Source organism: Pseudophryne corroboree, chromosome 6, assembly GCF_028390025.1.
Source record: "Pseudophryne corroboree isolate aPseCor3 chromosome 6, aPseCor3.hap2, whole genome shotgun sequence".
In the NCBI taxonomy this organism is placed as follows: domain Eukaryota; kingdom Metazoa; phylum Chordata; class Amphibia; order Anura; family Myobatrachidae; genus Pseudophryne; species Pseudophryne corroboree.
In genome coordinates, this window is record NC_086449.1 from 284,405,661 (window position 1) to 284,423,035 (window position 17,375).

General features: G+C 43.1%; 1 protein-coding gene across 1 annotated transcript; it reads right to left on the reverse strand.

Annotated features, from left to right (window-relative positions):
* Nucleotides 1–3,569: 3,569 nt before the first annotated feature.
* On the reverse strand, nt 3,570–13,172 carry BCL2L10 (BCL2 like 10). Its single transcript, XM_063926095.1, has 2 exons — nt 12,355–13,172; nt 3,570–5,793 (listed from the first exon to the last, which is right to left on the reverse strand). The coding sequence occupies exons 1-2, from the start codon at nt 12,754–12,756 to the stop codon at nt 5,662–5,664; spliced, it is 534 nt and encodes a 177-aa protein (XP_063782165.1). The 5' UTR covers nt 12,757–13,172; the 3' UTR covers nt 3,570–5,661.
* Between the last annotated feature and the right edge of the window lie 4,203 nt (nt 13,173–17,375).

Sequence of the window (17,375 nt, forward strand, 5' to 3'; positions counted from 1 at the left end):
CACACTAAATTTGCATATGTCTACCAACAAGGAGGATGAGGAAATCTGGATAAACAGTAGGAAATATGGGCAGGTTATTAAGAACGACACACATTCTATGATAATGGGACCTTTTGAGCAATATCTTTTGTCAAGACTGACCGAATGGATAATCAAGGCAGAGTGTCTCTAGACTATTCAATCAGCATTTGAGCCATAACGCTCATGCCTACACAGTAACCAATAAAACAGGTCGGTCATTTGATTTTGCCAAATTGGCCCAATAATTGTATAGTGTGTAGCTTTAGCGTTAATCTGTAAGAGGGTTAGAGGGTCAGGGTTAGGATAGGGGTACTGTACTGAACGCAGCTGGATCAGATGACCACTGGCACTTTGGATTAGATAGCCGTGATAAGTAAAGTATGTACACATTACGACCGTCTTGCCATTCTCACGGTGACAAAGCAAACCCCAACCCTCACAGCATTTACAGATCCTGTGTATATATTTTACATGTCTCAACTTAATGGAAGGTGCAACGCTAGAATTATCGCTTTACTTCCGGATTCAGACCCAGCTTTCAAAATGCATAGTCATGTGACCACTCGTGTGTACAGTATATTATAATAGAGGGATCTGAAGAATGCATTGATGTAGCAGAGAGGCTATAATGGCTAACACCTTCTAAAGTTATCATGAAGATTTTGGGGGGCCAGTCCCTGAAAAGATAAGCTTTTAATATTTACTTAGATTTGGCAGTTTGGCAATTCACATAGTACTGGTCCTGCTTTTGCAAACAAAAATAGAGGTATAGCAGAAAGATCGGGTACAGACTTCAATTCATGGAATACAACATGGAAATCCTCTTAAAATGGCAAGTTTTCTGCAAAATCACTTTAATAAATGTGCCACTTAAAAACGCAGATGCAGCTTTCAGGGGCCCAGAGGTATTACAGGCTTCTAACATAACGTTCCAAACCTGGATCATCAGGTTTGAAAAGCATATTTTGCGTAGCATTGCACATGATCAAACCACCAAACCTGTGCAGCTGTAGTTATATATAACATTCCTCTTATACTGTACCCAAAATCCAGTAATTCATACTTCTCGATCTTGCATCATTTTATGAGCAGGGGTCTGCCTGTGTTCTCTTAACTTGGCAGCTCGACATTAATTGCCCATTTATAGTTAGTTATGCTTATTGCTACAATTAAATTATATTTTAAAATAACAAAACCCAATTTATTGCTTTTGCACCCATTAAAAGACTGGAAACTCCTCCCTATTTCCTTTTATCCTTTGTTTTGTTTACTTCACTTTATCGGCACATCTTAGCACTTTACAGGCAGTACTGTTTCGTTCCGGTATGAATGGTCGACCACTATTGGTCGACATGGACACATGGTCGACACATGAAAAGGGTCGACACATGAAAAGGGTCGACATGAGTTTTTTTTACTTTTTTTGGTGTCGTTTTTTGCGTAAAGTGACTGGGAACCCCAATTAGTGCACCGCTTCGCTCGCCATGCTTCGGGCATGGTGCCTTCGCTCGGCACAGATTACCGTTCCAATCGTAGTCCACGTGGATCGTAAAGTATGGAAAAGTTCCCCAAAAGAAAAAAAAAAAGTTAAAAAACTCATGTCGACCTTTTAATGTGTCGTCCATTTTCATGTGTCGACCATGTCCATGTCGACCAATAGTGGTCGACCTAATGACTGTCAACCATAACATGGTCGACCATGTGAACGGATACCGTACTGTTTATATGGACCTCGCTGGTAAACCCACAGGGCTCAATGCTTCCATGTGATTATAGAAAACTAAGGAATGTCTTTCTGGGAACCAAACTGGCATCTTGCATAATATACAGTACGAGGCACGTCTAATCAGCTGTGGTCAGTGCTGCCCTCAATAGGTGTTGTATTACCAGTATAATCGGATAGATATTGGAATCAATGATCACTTCAGTATAGCCTTCCAGTATCACTCCATTTTCTTCAGGATGCAATGAATGCTTGTGCTGTAATTACCAGTCATTCATACCGCTTTCACACCGCTAGTGCATGTCGCACCTGGCCGCCATGAGACCCCATTCAGACTTGCAGCGCTACCCGTCAATATGCCGAGTCGGGTTGCCATCAGAGGCGGGGACAGAGACAGTGCTTGGAGATGAGAACATCTCCATGCCGCCGCCGCCTCCATAGTGTGAACGTGTCCTGGACTGCATCGACCTGGGTAACCAGTTCACATCGCACCTGACCCAGTAATAATCCGGCTTTATTCCCGGTTTGAAATACCAGGTTAGGTGACCCAGGAATTCAGGACTTACCCCTTTCACACCACACATTGACCCGGCAATATACCAGGTTATTTGTGCAGTGTGAAAGGGGGTATAAATAAAAATAGAGACTCCTATGTTAGACTGTTATGTGTGGACTATAGCTCTGATTTCAATACGGTAGTACCAGTGGTGTTAATTAACAAGCTTTTAGAGATCAGCTATGACATGGCCATATGTAATTGGCTGTTGGATTTCCTGTTGGATCGTCCCCAGACAGACTGGGCTTTGACTTATGTTCGGAATTAGTATTAAACGTAGGAGTTCCGCAGGGTTGTGTCTTAAGCCCTTTTTTATACCTCCGACTGCGAGTTCAATTCGGAAACGACCTCTGTGATAAGTTTGCGGATGATACCACTTTAGTGAATTTGAGAACTAGAGGAGATGAGGAAAGTTATGGAGAGGAAGTGAGAAGACTCGCTGAGTGGGGGGTAAAAAATAACCTGTTCAACGGTAAGAAAACCAAGGAGGTGGTGATAAAACTTCTGGAAATCTAAGAAATCTAGAATTCGGCTGCTGATATTGAAAGGTGAGTAGGTGGATAAGGTTACCGCTGTGAAATTTTTAGAGATTAAATTTACAGAGGACTGATCATGGTTTTTGCATATCACATCAGTGGTTGGAAAGGCCCAGCAACGCCTCTTCTTTCTGCGTAAGCTCCGAGCAACAAGTCTGCAGCAATCGACTCTTGTTAATTTTTACATCTGCATAATTGAGAACTTGCCGACCTATCCAATCACGGTGTGGTATGGTAATGCCAAGTGTTCTGATCTTGTTACCTTGGATAGAGTGATTAAATCTGCAGAGAGGACCATCGGTCAATCTTTGCCTAGACTGGCGGATGTACTCACTGCAAGGAGTCTGTACAAGCCAAATAAGAGGATTGCAGATAGTAGCCACCCACGTAATGTGCTTTTTTCCCTTTTGCCGTCAGGGAGATGTTATAGGTGTTTGGTATGTCGAACTAGCAGGCTGAGGAATAGCTTCTGCCCTTCTGTGATTATTGGCTTGCATTCTCAGCTTTGCTAATTTTATTAATTGGTGTATTTTTATATGACATGAGGGAACTGTATGTCATGTAGCTATACATGTTTCATGTTGTAATGACAATAAATTCTTCTTCTATAAATTAGACCATGCGGTCTCCAATACAACTTTGAAGCACTAGCTTCTCATGCACCCTCTCAGCCATAACCAATCATTTCAGTAAAAATAAAATAAAGTCAAGTTAACAATTAGACCTGCAAGTCTCAAATGTAAATGCATTTATTAAACAAGGGCACATAAGAAAAATATTATATATCCTAGGTATAAATCAAGCATAACAGAATATATTATTATAATAAAACGCTTACAGAGATGCCAGATCTCTGGTGTGTATTTTAGCATAAATATGTCCTTTACCCAGTTTCGTTAAAATTATAACAATAAACATGAAATATTTATCAAAAGTTTCCACATTTTCCAGGAATTTACAAACCAAAATCTGCTGGTATTTAAATTAATTTTACCTTTCTCCGCTAAGATACTGCCAAAAATGGCTAAAGTTCATTACTGTTTCAATCAGGCTCCGGGGTGAAGACTGCATATTGTTTTTTTGTTTTTTTTTGCCAAAATAGCCAGTGGGAGAGAAACAATAAGATATTTACAAATCTATAATATGGACAACCAACCAACGTATCAGATTACACAAGTCCAAAATGGACCACAGAACTAATGAAAGCAGTTGTTGCGATAAAAGAAATGAAATCTATATGTAAACATTCACAACTTTATAAGTACAAGTCTCTATAACTTAATAAGTCCCAAATGTAGGATCTTGCTTTCATAGTCACTGCGCAGCAAAGAGCAACGAGTGTTAATTTTAGTCAGCTATTGTTTGCAGTCTCCATTAAAATGACTGACCAGAAGTCTGCTATGCATAAGGCGAAGAAAACCAAATGTAATTATGCAGAGCAGGGGTATGCAATTGGCAGCCCTCCAGCTGCTGTGGAACTACACATCCCAGCACAGCACGCCCAAACAGGAAAACTGTGGCAGGGCTTGCTGGAATGAGTAGTTCCACAGTAGCTGAAGGGCCACATCTAGAGTATTGAACATACGTACACATTTCCTTAATGTCCTAAGACAGAACAGTCCCAGTTTGAGGGCTCTTTCTTACCATTAGAGGAAGTTGGGAGGTGCCTCCCATTCCGCACTCTGCTCAGCATAGCAATGAATGGGTACAATGAACCGGCGCTTGCAGGGAAGGTAGGTGGCTAATGGGTAGGCTAATGTGTCTGAAATGCTAGATACACCCCCAGCATCGAACTGCCTCACCCCTATTGCAGCATGGCCACTTAGCCCGTCACCATTCACTGATCTGAAATGTTGGTAGGTATACATCAGTTCTACAGTTTCAGATAGCTATTGGTTATCATCACAAAAGGAGTTTGGTCAGTAAATGACCACATACTGTAATTTATACTGCAGGCAGAATGCTTTCATACAGAGCATGTTATATAAATTATAGGTATTTATTTTATTGTAACAGTGGGCCTAAAGAATACTGAATAATGTAATCTAGAAAAGCTTAATTCCTGGGTAGAGGGAAAAAAAATATATACAAATATATACATAAAAATTAAAAGTAAAAATCAGCCTAACATTCACTTCATTCAATGAAGTCTCTAGGCTGGCACTGTACATGCAGCATTTTTCCATGAGGCCCCACCAGTCATCTCACACCCAGGCTGAAAATGAAAATCTGGGTGACGAGCGTGTAGCTTCTAATTGGTTCTTATACTCACATTTAAAATGGTGGTCAATAATCTTTTTCTAGTGCTATAACTGCACAAATGAACGAACCCAAGGGAGGCTCTCCACTAGGCCACATTATACAAATATTTTAAAGTTTAGACATTACTTGTATATTCTAAAAGAAATAATTAAAAAAACAACTCTATGACATACAATATTGAGTAACACTTAACTTTTTTTTTTTTTTTTTTAATTGCTTTGGACTTTGTGACTTGCCACTTCAATCAAATTTTAAAATCAGTCAATCCACTAAGATGGATGCATAGCAAACATTTCAATTTCAGTAACATCAATGGTATATGGTTTTCCCATTTGTATGTGCATTTAAAACATATCAAAAATATTCATAAACGCCATAAGAAATAAAATACAAAAATACAATTTAAAAAAAAAAAAGGAAAATGGCAGTGTACAATTGTTCTTATCTATTTATTGAAAAATTCAGTCCTTTAGTATAAGGTCTTTGGCTCATAAGAGTGTGATGGTCCGTGAAGACACTTTCGGCCAAATTTTTTGCAGTTTGATTTTTCCATAGTCCACAATTTATCTTACTGCCAGGAGAAAGACTAATCCAGCAATCCCAAAGCCAGCCGCTGCAATCAGGGCATTAGAAAAAGTACCATTCTCTTGTACCCGGCCATTCCTATTTTTGTTGCAAAATTTGTGGAAACCATCCTGAAATTTAAGAGGTAAAAAAAAAAAAAAAGTGTGTTACAAGTTATGATTTAATCAGTTATTTATGAATACATAAAATGCCACAATAATTCCAGAATTTACCACTGAAAGCACTCATCTATGGGGCAACCTTATACAGGTTGAGTATCCCATATCCAAATTTTCCGAAATACGGAATATTCCGAAATACGGGCTTTTTTGAGTGAGATAGTGAAACCTTTGTTTTTTGATGGCTCAATGTATACAAACTTTGTTTAATACACACAAGGTTATTAAAAATATTGTATTAAATGACCTTCAGGCTGTGTGTATAAGGTGTATATGAAACATAAATGAATTGTGTGAATGTAGACACACTTTGTTTAATGCACAAAGTTATAAAAAAAAATGGCTAAAATTACCTTCAGGCTGTGTGTATAAGGTGTATATGTAACATAAATGCATTCTGTACTTAAATTTAGGTCCCATCACCATGATATCTCATTATGGTATGCAATTATTCCAAAATACGGAAAAATACGATATCCAAAATACTTCCAGTCCCAAGCATTTTGGATAAGGGATACTCAACCTGTATTTGGATTATCATTAAATCAATCACTCAATAAAGCACCAATATTTACACCTTCCTAACTTGCTTTCAACAAGACTTACTCCACATTAAACTATCAAGGACAGAATGAGCAATCCATTCTGATGAACTTGCAAGGACTTTACCTAATATTTCCATCTCTCCCTTTATAGGGGGTATTCAATTAGTGCCGTTTTTTCAACCACTCGAAAAAATGGCACTTTTCGTATTCAATGCCCGTGCCATTTTTTCGACTGGTCGAAAAATCTGCATGGGCGAAAGCCACGTGGGTCAGCGAATTTGCCTGCCGATCTTCGTGTTTTGTCAAATTTGCGGCCGTTTGACATTTTGGGTCCGTTGTCGCCCATGCCGATTCAACAAAGAAAAAAACAAAAAAGGAAAAAGGCATGGGTGAAAATGGATTTAAACAAAAAAAACAAAAAACAAACAAACCACAGGTGAAAATGCCCGCTATTGAATACACATAGGTCGAATTAGTGCTGATTTTCCTCTGACTGTCCAAAAAATCCGGCACTAACTGAATACACCCCTATGGGGTATATTCAATTTAAATTGGATCCACTCCGACATTCGTCGGAATGGATCCGACCTGGGCTATACAAATGACATTTCAATTCGACTTTTAAAAAAGTCGAATTGAGATGTGGGGGGGTGGGAGATTGGGGAGAGCTCTCCAACCCCCTCCCCCCCTCCACGGCTCTTTGTCTCTCCCTGTCAGCGGCACCCAGGGAGAGGTAGCTGCAGCGGCCGGGAGACCTGCCAGGCCGGGGGACCAGTCAGCGGCGGCCGGGGGACCAGTCAGCAGCGGCCGGGGGCGCCCATCAATGGTATTGCTCTGCAGCCCGCAGCCCCGCTCCCGTCCCCACATCACAGCTGTCGCTCCCGGCAGCGTCCACCCGGCTCCAGCAAGCGAGACCTTGCTTGCTGGAGCAGGGTGGACGCTGCCGGGAGCGGCGGCTGCGATACATCCTCCAGCACTGCTCTCCTCCCCCCCCCCCCCCCCTCCCGTCTTCCACTAAGGTCCCGCATCTCAGTCAGACAAAAGATGTCGGACTGAGATGGTCGAAAGGGGGGCCCCGTTTTCACCACAAGCACGTGGATCGGTAGCTATTCCGACGATCCACGTGCTTTTCGACAAGTCGAATTCATCTACTTGTCGCAAAATTTAGGGATATATTGAATAGGTCGAATCAGGATTCGACCTTAAAAAGTCGAAAACTGACGTCTTTTCGACAGACGGCAGTTTTCGACTTCAACTGAATATACCCCAATTGTTCCAAGAATGGCTTACTCAGCCCAGTGTAATCCTAGGTAGGGCATCTAAAATTGCTGGGTCACCTGGATCCTTCGTGTGTAGGATGGGTCATCCTTGCAACTGATGACCCAAATGGCTAAATTATCTCCACTGTCTCTGTATTTCACGCAAAGCAAATTCTCTTTATTATGTCAATAGTTTCTGTACTGTATTATGCTCATACTATCTGTAAAGCACCTCGAGACCTATCAGAGAAAGAACACTATCAATAAAATTACTGTTAACTTAATTGCATGCATATTAACATTAATGGGACCACAAAGATATTTAGTGAATTTCCTTGGAGGAAATTCGTTATGTATTATTTTTTTTTATTGATGAGCTATATATCATGTCTGCTATTGATCTGATTGTATGTCCAACACAAAAATCAGTTTTATATAATAAATGATATTATAATTAAAATTATTAGTCTTACTGATCCGATACATATGCTGAATCGAGAGCCTCTTTCTTTTTCAGTAATTGCCCCAAGTAGTCTGGCAGAATTTCACCGATTTTATAGATCCACAGGTGTGTACACTTCCATGGCCACTACGCCATACTCCATTATTATTACTGGGAAAACTGGAGTGTTGGTTAAGAATTTGTACCAAAAACCATCTCCAGACACTTGAAAGTGCTAAGCATGTGCCACTGCTCTCCGGAAAACATTCTACATTTAGTATATAGTCACGCGTTTCACCTAAAATTTGTGAAGGGATTTAGGGTGCATTAAAATTATATTTACCATGGGCTCTAAGGTCTTAAATTGGCTATACATTACTACCCCTCTACGTAAGGTTTTAGTCCACCCTCTACCGGTAATAGCGGAAGAGGAAACACCACACTTAATCTAATCTACTGTCACACAACCTACATATTTCCATTAACTGCTTACAGCAACTCATATGATGTGACTACTGCCATAAGCACATGAACAGAATTGTATTTAAGGTCAGGATGCTGGGAATATGTCATTCTGTATTCACCAAACCTTATGTGACATACATAGCAAAAACAGCAAAACTAGTTTCCCCTACCAACAGTGTTGATCTAACATGACCTTACAAGCATCCACTTTTATCTCTACACCATGCAGCCTCCTCCAGATGAGCACATCAGAGACTCCAGTTAAAGAACCACTGATTGAGAGAAAACAGCAGCTGCTTACCGGATCCTTATTCTACATAATCAAGTATGGAAGCAATAGCATCCAGATGGTTATGTTTGAACGCTGCTTGGCAGATGAACGTGTAAACAAGTTATACCCTCAATACCTTCCGGAACTTTGCTCTTTACAATTAATTTGTGCAAACATAACTTTTCTGCCTTGTGATTTCCATTAACCTCTAATATGCCTATTCATTCAGCAATCCATTTCTCTGCCTTTTTTAGTCTGTGCCAGTATTAACCCACATTTACTATTGTGTCCAGTAGCTGTTGTCTCAGTTACCCTGAATGGTATGTTCCAGGAAACAGATCTTAAATGACCTTGTACAATACATTCTCACACGTCTGCACCTTTAAAAAGTGAAGGGACTAAAACAAAATAGAATCTCATTTGTTGAAAACGTCAGTTTTGCCAATTTTTAACTTCAAAATCCAGACACACATTGCTGCCATATGCTAAATCTCCAACTGCCATCTTCATATTTCCTGCCAGTCTCTTCAGTCCAGCAGCATGATCATATATAAATGTGATGTAGTGAGCTGGAAGGGTCTAATTGTACGGGATGTAGTTGGGAACCCGGCAGTCAGAACGCAGACACTGGGATCCCGAACATACGTATCCCGGAAAGGGAGGTTTAGGGTTAGGCTGCATCCTGCGCCCGTCATGATTTCTAGCAGTCAGGCTGCCGGTGTTGGTATTCTGACCGCCAGCATCCCGATTGCCGGTATCCTGTACCAACCCCAATTGAACAAAGGGTCTTCTAACTTTTATTCCCAAAGTCCTATAATAGCATCATCCCCCTACTGCATTGTCCAATATATCTTAAGCTGGATACACGCTATGATTCAATGTTTCTGGTCAGAAAGAAAATCTGGTAATGTATGGGAGCAAATGACAATCAACCATTTGCTCCCAAAAGCCCAAAAATGGACTAAAATGATCATTCTGATAAACTGGTTAAACCAATTTGTCTGGAGTTCCATTTTTGTCCCTTTTCCAGTGTTTGGGAGCAAATGGTCAATTGTCATTTGCGCTCATATATTACCAGAGTTTTGTTCCAACTAGAAAAATTGGACAGAATCTTAAAGGGTGTATCCAGTTTTAGTGTAGTAAGCAGTGTTCAAGCTCAACTACTGGTCTGTCACGCAGCTGCTAGGTAGCAACTAGGAGGAGCTGCTGGGGCGTAGCTGGAGAACAGCTGGACTGCACATCTAGGCTGTAATGATAATTACTACAGCACTGTACGGTATAGTGTGCAAGACACAAGAAAAATAAAACTGTATACTTGTGGCTATTAATGTGATCATGTCACACAATGAGTGGAATATTCTATACATGGAAAAAACCTTTTATACCAACCTACATATTCAAAACTCAGTAAGGGAGTTTATACTTTATGTCAAAGAAACAAGAATTTATGTGGGTGATTTTTTCCTTTCCTCATATACAAGAAGCATGGAAAGTCCCCTTTGAAAGCATAAGGCAGCGTTTCCCAAACTGGGTGCCGCGGGCACACTTGAAAAGGTGCCACGGGTTGGTGGTCCAGGACCAAATCAAATGTATGGTCATTATTATAGGCAAAGCCAATGTTAGTGGCTGCCAATCAAATATGATGTGGACAAACAGAAGCAGCGTAACCCTGTCCATCACCACGTAACTGAACCTTAGAAGGACACACAGTAAGCACTTAGTTTTGCTGTACTGCTCCATAACAAACTTTTGGCCTAGAGGTACCATTAAAATATGCAGATACCCGCATGGGTCTTCAACCTGTGGTCCTGCAGCTGCTGTGGAACAACACATCCCAGCATGCCATGCTAGTTTTGCTATTAAGGCCTGCTAAAACGAAGCAGGGTATGCTGGGATGTGCAGTTCCACAGCAGCTGAAGGGTCACAGGTTGAAAATCTATGAGTCTAGGGCACAGTGATTCAAGAAAGTTTGGGAATCGCTTGTGCATGGTATAGGTGGTTAAAATGGTTTTAGAATGGAAACTTCATCTATCACACACAGCCTTTATTACAAACTACCAATACAAATTAGCAGACCTAAATGGTATAGAATGGGTTTATTTTTCTGGAAAATACACACTGTTAGTTAGCAAATGTTCTAGAAGCATTCTGCATAGCTTTCCAGTTACCTCATTTTAAAGAAACCCAAAATTGTTTATGTAGTACATTTGTAACCTGTCATAAAGCCTTTGTTCCCAGCAGCCTCCTCTGTAGCCCCATAAAGCACTGTGTAGCCAAATACTGCGTTAGAAGTAAACCAGCTTTTGTAATGATTTTTTTTTTTACCTCACCTATTATGCAAATAAGTCTTATAAAAGGTCTATAAAAAAAGGACCCCAGATCTACATGTAACTCTACATTGCTAGCATACATACAGATACAGTAAGTGCTACACACTTCAACACTCACAACCAGTCTGCAATACAACTGGCAAAGTCTGGCTGATGGGCCATCAATAGCACAGTCCTGATTGGACAACTCTACATTGGGATCCTCTCAGTGCACACAGGTGGCTGGAGTAGAGGGGATTTTATTTTTATTTTTTTAACTGTAAAGCTGACTTCCCTGTAAAATAATTAAAGCCAATCATTATTCATAGGGAATCTTGATAACATGTCAAAATTAATAAGATAAAAATAGAAATTTAATTTGCTGTACTTTGTATTGTTTGTTTTAGCTGGCAACATAACTTATTTGTATTTAAAACAAAAGCACCCTCATTATGGAATATAGAAAACGCACCATAAACATATCTGTGTGTACAATGAGAATGTTTAAGTTACAAACAGTGTCTGTGTATATATTAATAATATAAACAAACATCTAACTTATATACAAAATGTGAAAAGACCACACTCCAAGTGAGTGCTGGTGTGACTGAACTATAAACAGCTGGACCATGTAAAAATTATCTTATAACATGTAAGGACATTACCCCTGAGATCACAACTATCTTATCAGACCTAAACTAACAGCAGGTGAGAACCCAAATTAAAAGAGCCTTTTATACTGTATATTGGACACTTATTTGGCATATTCAATACGTGTCACTTTATGAACAAGTCAATTCCCTGCATTAAACTAGTTACTAATCTCATTGTCCATTTACTCAAAAGAAACAGAGGGTTAAGCTTCCACAGTGCAGTGCACCAAAAGATGAGCAATTTCCACATTAAATATTTTACATATGAGTCAGTGGAGCTATTGCACAGGGTTGGGCAGTGATTGGCCTGGAAACTCGCACATCCACCCACCAGCTCATGCAGTCATAGGTGCTTTAACGTGGGAAAGAATCCTGTATTGTTCAGGCAGCGAGTGCATCATGTATTCAGGAATATACACAAACACATATAGATAGATATATATATAGATAGATAATCTCTATATCAGATATTGCTAAGGCTTGTGCAGGCGGGTCAGGGGGCTAAGGGAGCAGCGGTAATGGTATGAGGGGCAGTACAGCAGTAGTAATAGGATATAATAGGTTATTACCCAGCCTCCGTTCTCCTGGAACCAGTCTCTGTGATCCCCGAGCAGGAATTGGCTCAGCACCGCGGCCAGTTCCCGTGGGGTCCCCGCTTTGTGGTCTCCCCGTCTCTGGAGCAAGGTCCCAGCGAAGACGATGAGCACGACCACCCGCCCCCAGTTCAGCCCTCCCTCCTCGGACATGTGGGCAGCCACGCGCTGCAGGATCACCCGCGGGTCGCACTCGCCCGGGACCTTCTCGCACGACTCCGAGTAGAACGCGCGGTTCACATTCAGCAGCTCCTCCGACACTCTCCACAGGGTCTCCGCCACGGGCGTCTGCTGCGGTCGGGTTTCCTTGCACAGGCGGCGCCGGAGGTAATCCTCCAACAGGCCGATGGTCTCCTCCAGGAGCCGCTGATCAGACATAGTAAATGTGAAGCCAGAGGACGAGGTCACTCCATATAACAACTGCGAGGAACCACTCCCACCACCACCACCACCAGCACGCTGCTGCTGCTGCCCCCTGGCTAGTGGCAGGCTGTACTCTCCCTGCGGGCTGTAGTGTGCGTGCTCCTGTTATCCGTGCACGGAGCTGTCACTGTTACTGCTGCTCCGGGTCACACACGCACAGTCCCCTTGCTCTCGCGCTGCACTCCAGTCGCAGGCACACAGCGATCTCTCTCGCAGCTGCTGCAGCACCTCCACCTTTTGTTTAAAGTCCAGCAGCAGCATAAGATTTCCTCCTCCGCCCCCACTTCCCCCGGGCTTTGATAGGCTGGCAGCCTAGCACCGCCCACTATCCATTCATCAGCGCTGGCCTAATTCATGAAAGGAGAAGTCACACAGTCACAGTGTACTAATAAGGAGAGAGAGGAGCGCGGTGTGCACAGTGTCAGCTCTCATGGCGGCAGTGCCTAGCTCCCGGCTGTGCTCTCCTCCCATAGAAACATGACTGAGGGATACATTTATGGCCGGGAAATGAGTATAATGTCTGGTGTGATGTGTGTGTTACACTACTGGCCCATAGGTGGCGCGCTTTGAGTGTTGCCGGGGCGCTGCTGCTGTCACTGTGCACTGTGCTGTACAGAGGATAGGACTGCACATGGAATCTTCCAGGGGAGGCTGACAGCCAGGGGCCAGGGACACCGTGTTCCCGACCGTGCTCTGTGACATGAATGACTGATGCGGGCACAGTGTTACTCACACACATGTGACAGGGCCCAGGCCGCTATTGTTACACACGTGCTCCATTCTTGCACGCTACATTTAAGTTCTTTTAATTAAAGTGATTTTATTATTTTCTTTCATTCTATATCCGGTCTGTGCGGAAGGATCCTCAGTAGTGACGTTATCAGACCTTTTCTTACAGTGTTATTTTAACTACTTTGCTTCTGGATGTACAGTGCCTTGCTAAAGTATTCACCCCCTTTGCATTTTTCATGTTTTGTTGCCTCACAACCTGGAATTAAAATGGATTGTTTAAAGGTTTGCATCATTTAATTCACAGAACATGCCTACAACTTTGAAGATTTTTTTTTTATTGTGACGCAAACAACAAATAGGACACAGTAACAGAAAACTTCAGCGTGCATAACTGTTCACCCCCCTAAAGTCAATACTTTGTAGAGCAGGGGTGGGGAACCTTTTTTCTACCGAGGGCCATTTGGATATTTATAAAATCCTTCGGGGCCATACAAGTCTGCCCCCGCGCGCGCCAAAAAAATGGGTTTGGCCAGTTAAAATGGGACGTGATACATATATGCCCCCAATAGTGCAGTGCCAGATCCACAATTGCCCCCACAGTGCCAGGTATACAAATGCCCCCACAGTGCCAGGTATACAAATGCCCCTCACAGTGCCAGGTATACAGATGCCACCACAGTGCCAGGTATACAAATGCCCCCACAGTGCCAGGTATACAAATGCCCCCACAGTGCCAGGTATACAGATGCCCCCACAGTGCCAGGTATACAAATGCCCCTCACAGTGCCAGGTATACAGATGCCCCCACAGTGCCAGGTATACAGATGTCCCCCACAGTGCCAGGTATACAGATGCCCCCACAGTGCCAGGTATACAAATGCCCCTCACAGTGCCAGGTATACAGATGCCCCCACAGTGCCAGGTATACAGATGTCCCCACAGTGCCAGGTATACAGATGCCCCCACAGTGCCAGGTATACAAATGCCCCTCACAGTGCCAGGTATACAGATGTTCCCACAGTGCCAGGTATACAGATTCCCCCACAGTGCCAGGTATACAGATGCCCCTCACAGTGCCAGGTATACAGATGTCCCCACAGTGCCAGGTACACAAATGCCCCTCACAGTGCCAGGTATACAAATGCCCCTCACAGTGCCAGGTATACAGATGCCCCCCACAGTGCCAGGTATACAGATGCCCCCCCGGCCCGCTTACCGCTCTTTTCGGCGCGGACACGGAGGAGAGCGCGGCTATGTTGGGCGGCGGCGTGTAAGACTTGAAACCAGCTGCCGGTTCGAGAGCCAATCAAAGCTCGCGGACCGGCAGCCGCGGCTCCTGATTGGCTGCCGGTCCGCGAGCTCTGATTGGCTCACGAACCGGCGCTTGGTTTCAAGTCCTACACGCCGCCGCCCGACAATAGCCGCGCTCTCCTCCGTGTGGTGACAGCTGAGACACGCTGCCGCCGGACTGTGCGGTGGCGTGTCTCACTGAGAGGAGCGGGTGGGCCGGACCAAACGGCTTCGCGGGCCGGAGGCTCTCCACCCCTGTTGTAGAGCCACCTTTTGCAGCAATTACAGCTGCAAGTCGCTTTGGATAAGTCTCTATGAGCTTGCCATATCTTGCTACTGGGATTTTTGCCCATTCCTCAAGGCAAAACTGCTCCAGCTCCTTCATGTTGGATGGATTCCGCTAGTGAACAGCAATCTTCAAGTCTGACCACAGATTCTCAATTGGATTGAGATCTGGGCTTTGACTAGGCCATTCAAATGTTTCCTCTTAATCCACTCGAGTGTTGCTTTAGCAGTATGCTTCGGGTCATTGTCCTGCTGGAAGTGAACCTCCGCCCCAGTCTCAAATCACAGGCAGGCTGAAACAGGTTTTGCTCAAGAATATCCCTATATTTAGCACCATCCATCTTTCCCTCAACTCAAAACAGTTTCCCAGTCCCTGCTGCTAAAAAACTTCCCCACAGCATGATGCTGCCATCACCATGTTTCACTGTGGGGATAGTGTTCTTGGGGTGATGGGATGTGTTGGGTTTGCGCTTCCCTTGGTGGCCGAAAAGTAAAATTTTTGTCTCATCTGACCAAAGCACCTTCCTCCATACATTTGGGGAATCGTCCACATGCCATTCAGCAAACTCAAAACGTGCCTTCTTATTTTTTACACTAAGTAATGGCTTTTTTCTGGCCACTCTTCCATAAATATACATTATGGTAAGAATTTACCGTTGATAACATGATTTCTCCTATGTCCACAGGTTTCCACAGGATAACATTGGGATTTGATGGAGCGACAGCGGATTGGCACCAAATGATCACAAGCTTTCTGGCCTCCCAGGATGTAATGGGCTCGTCCAAAGCATTTAGGCAGGAGCATTATGTAGAACCCTATTCAGGCAAGAAGAACACACATGCACACCCTTCCATGCAAGAGGGAAGAGGTTAGTGAGTATACAGATTCTCAAATCAGGTGCGTCAGAGTGGGATCCCTGTGGAAACTTGTGGACATAGGAGAAATACAGTTATCAACGGTAAGTTCTTACCATAATGTATATTTCTCCGGCAGGGTCCACAAGTTATCCACAGGATAACATTGGGACTTCCCAAAGCAATTTTTAGTGGTAAGGACACTCCTGATTAGACAGGAGAACCTTTCGCCCGAATTCAGCGTCATGACAGGCAAAAGTATCCAAGGCATAATGTCTAATGAATGTGTTAATGGAAGACCATGTGGCTGCCTTACATATCTGTTCTGCTGAAGCACCATGTTGTGCTGTCCATGAAGGACCTACCTTACGTGTAGAGTGAGCAGAGACATTAGCCGGAACAGGGAGATCAGCTCGAGAATATGCTTCTGAAATCGTCATTCGAAGCCATCTTGCTAGCGTCTGTTTAGTAGCAGGCCATCTCCTCTTGTGAAATCTGCAGAGAATGAAGAGAGAATCTGTCTGATGGCACTGGTACGATCTACGTAGATTCTTAATGTACAGACTACGTGCAGCGACGCTTCTCCCGCAGAAAGTCCAAATACCTGAAAAGCCGGGACTACAATTTCTTCGTTAAGGTGAAACTTCGAGACACCTTCGGAAGATAACCAGACTTAGTTCTGAGAACTGCTTTATCTGGATAAAAAATCCGAAAAGGAGACTTACATGACAGCGCTCCTAAATCTGATACTCTTCTAGCTGATGTCATAGTCAGTAGAAAGAGTACTTTAGCTGTCAACCATTTAAGATCCACTTTATTAAGTGGTTCAAACGGAGCCCATTGAAGGGCTTTGAGGACCAGACTTAAATCCCAAGGTACTGCAGGAGGAACAAAGGGTGGTTGAAAGCGCAGCATTCCCTGGAAAAAAGTACGCACATCCTGTAAAGTGGCAATTTTCTTTTGAAACCATACAGTAAATGCTGAAACTTGAACTCTCAAGGAAGCCACCTTCAAACCCTTATCCATTCCTGCCTGAAGGAAGTCTAAGATTCTGGATACTCTGAAAGATCTTGGATCCATACTTCTTTCACTGCACCAATGAATATAGGCTTGCCATATTCGGTGATAAATGCGAGCTGAGGAGGGTTTCCTTGCTCTGAGCATAGTTTGAATTACCTGTTGTGAGAAACCTCTTGACTTCAGGATAGAGGTTTCAACAGCGACGCAGTCAAAGACAGCCGATCCAGATGCCTGTGATAACAAGGACCCTTCATTAGTAGATCTGGACGTTGAGGGAGCAGAATTGGAGCATCCATCAACATTCTCTGCAGATCTATGTACCAATACCTTCTGGGCCAAGCCAGAGCTATTAGAATCACGGCACCCCTTGCTTGCTTTATTTTCCTCACCAC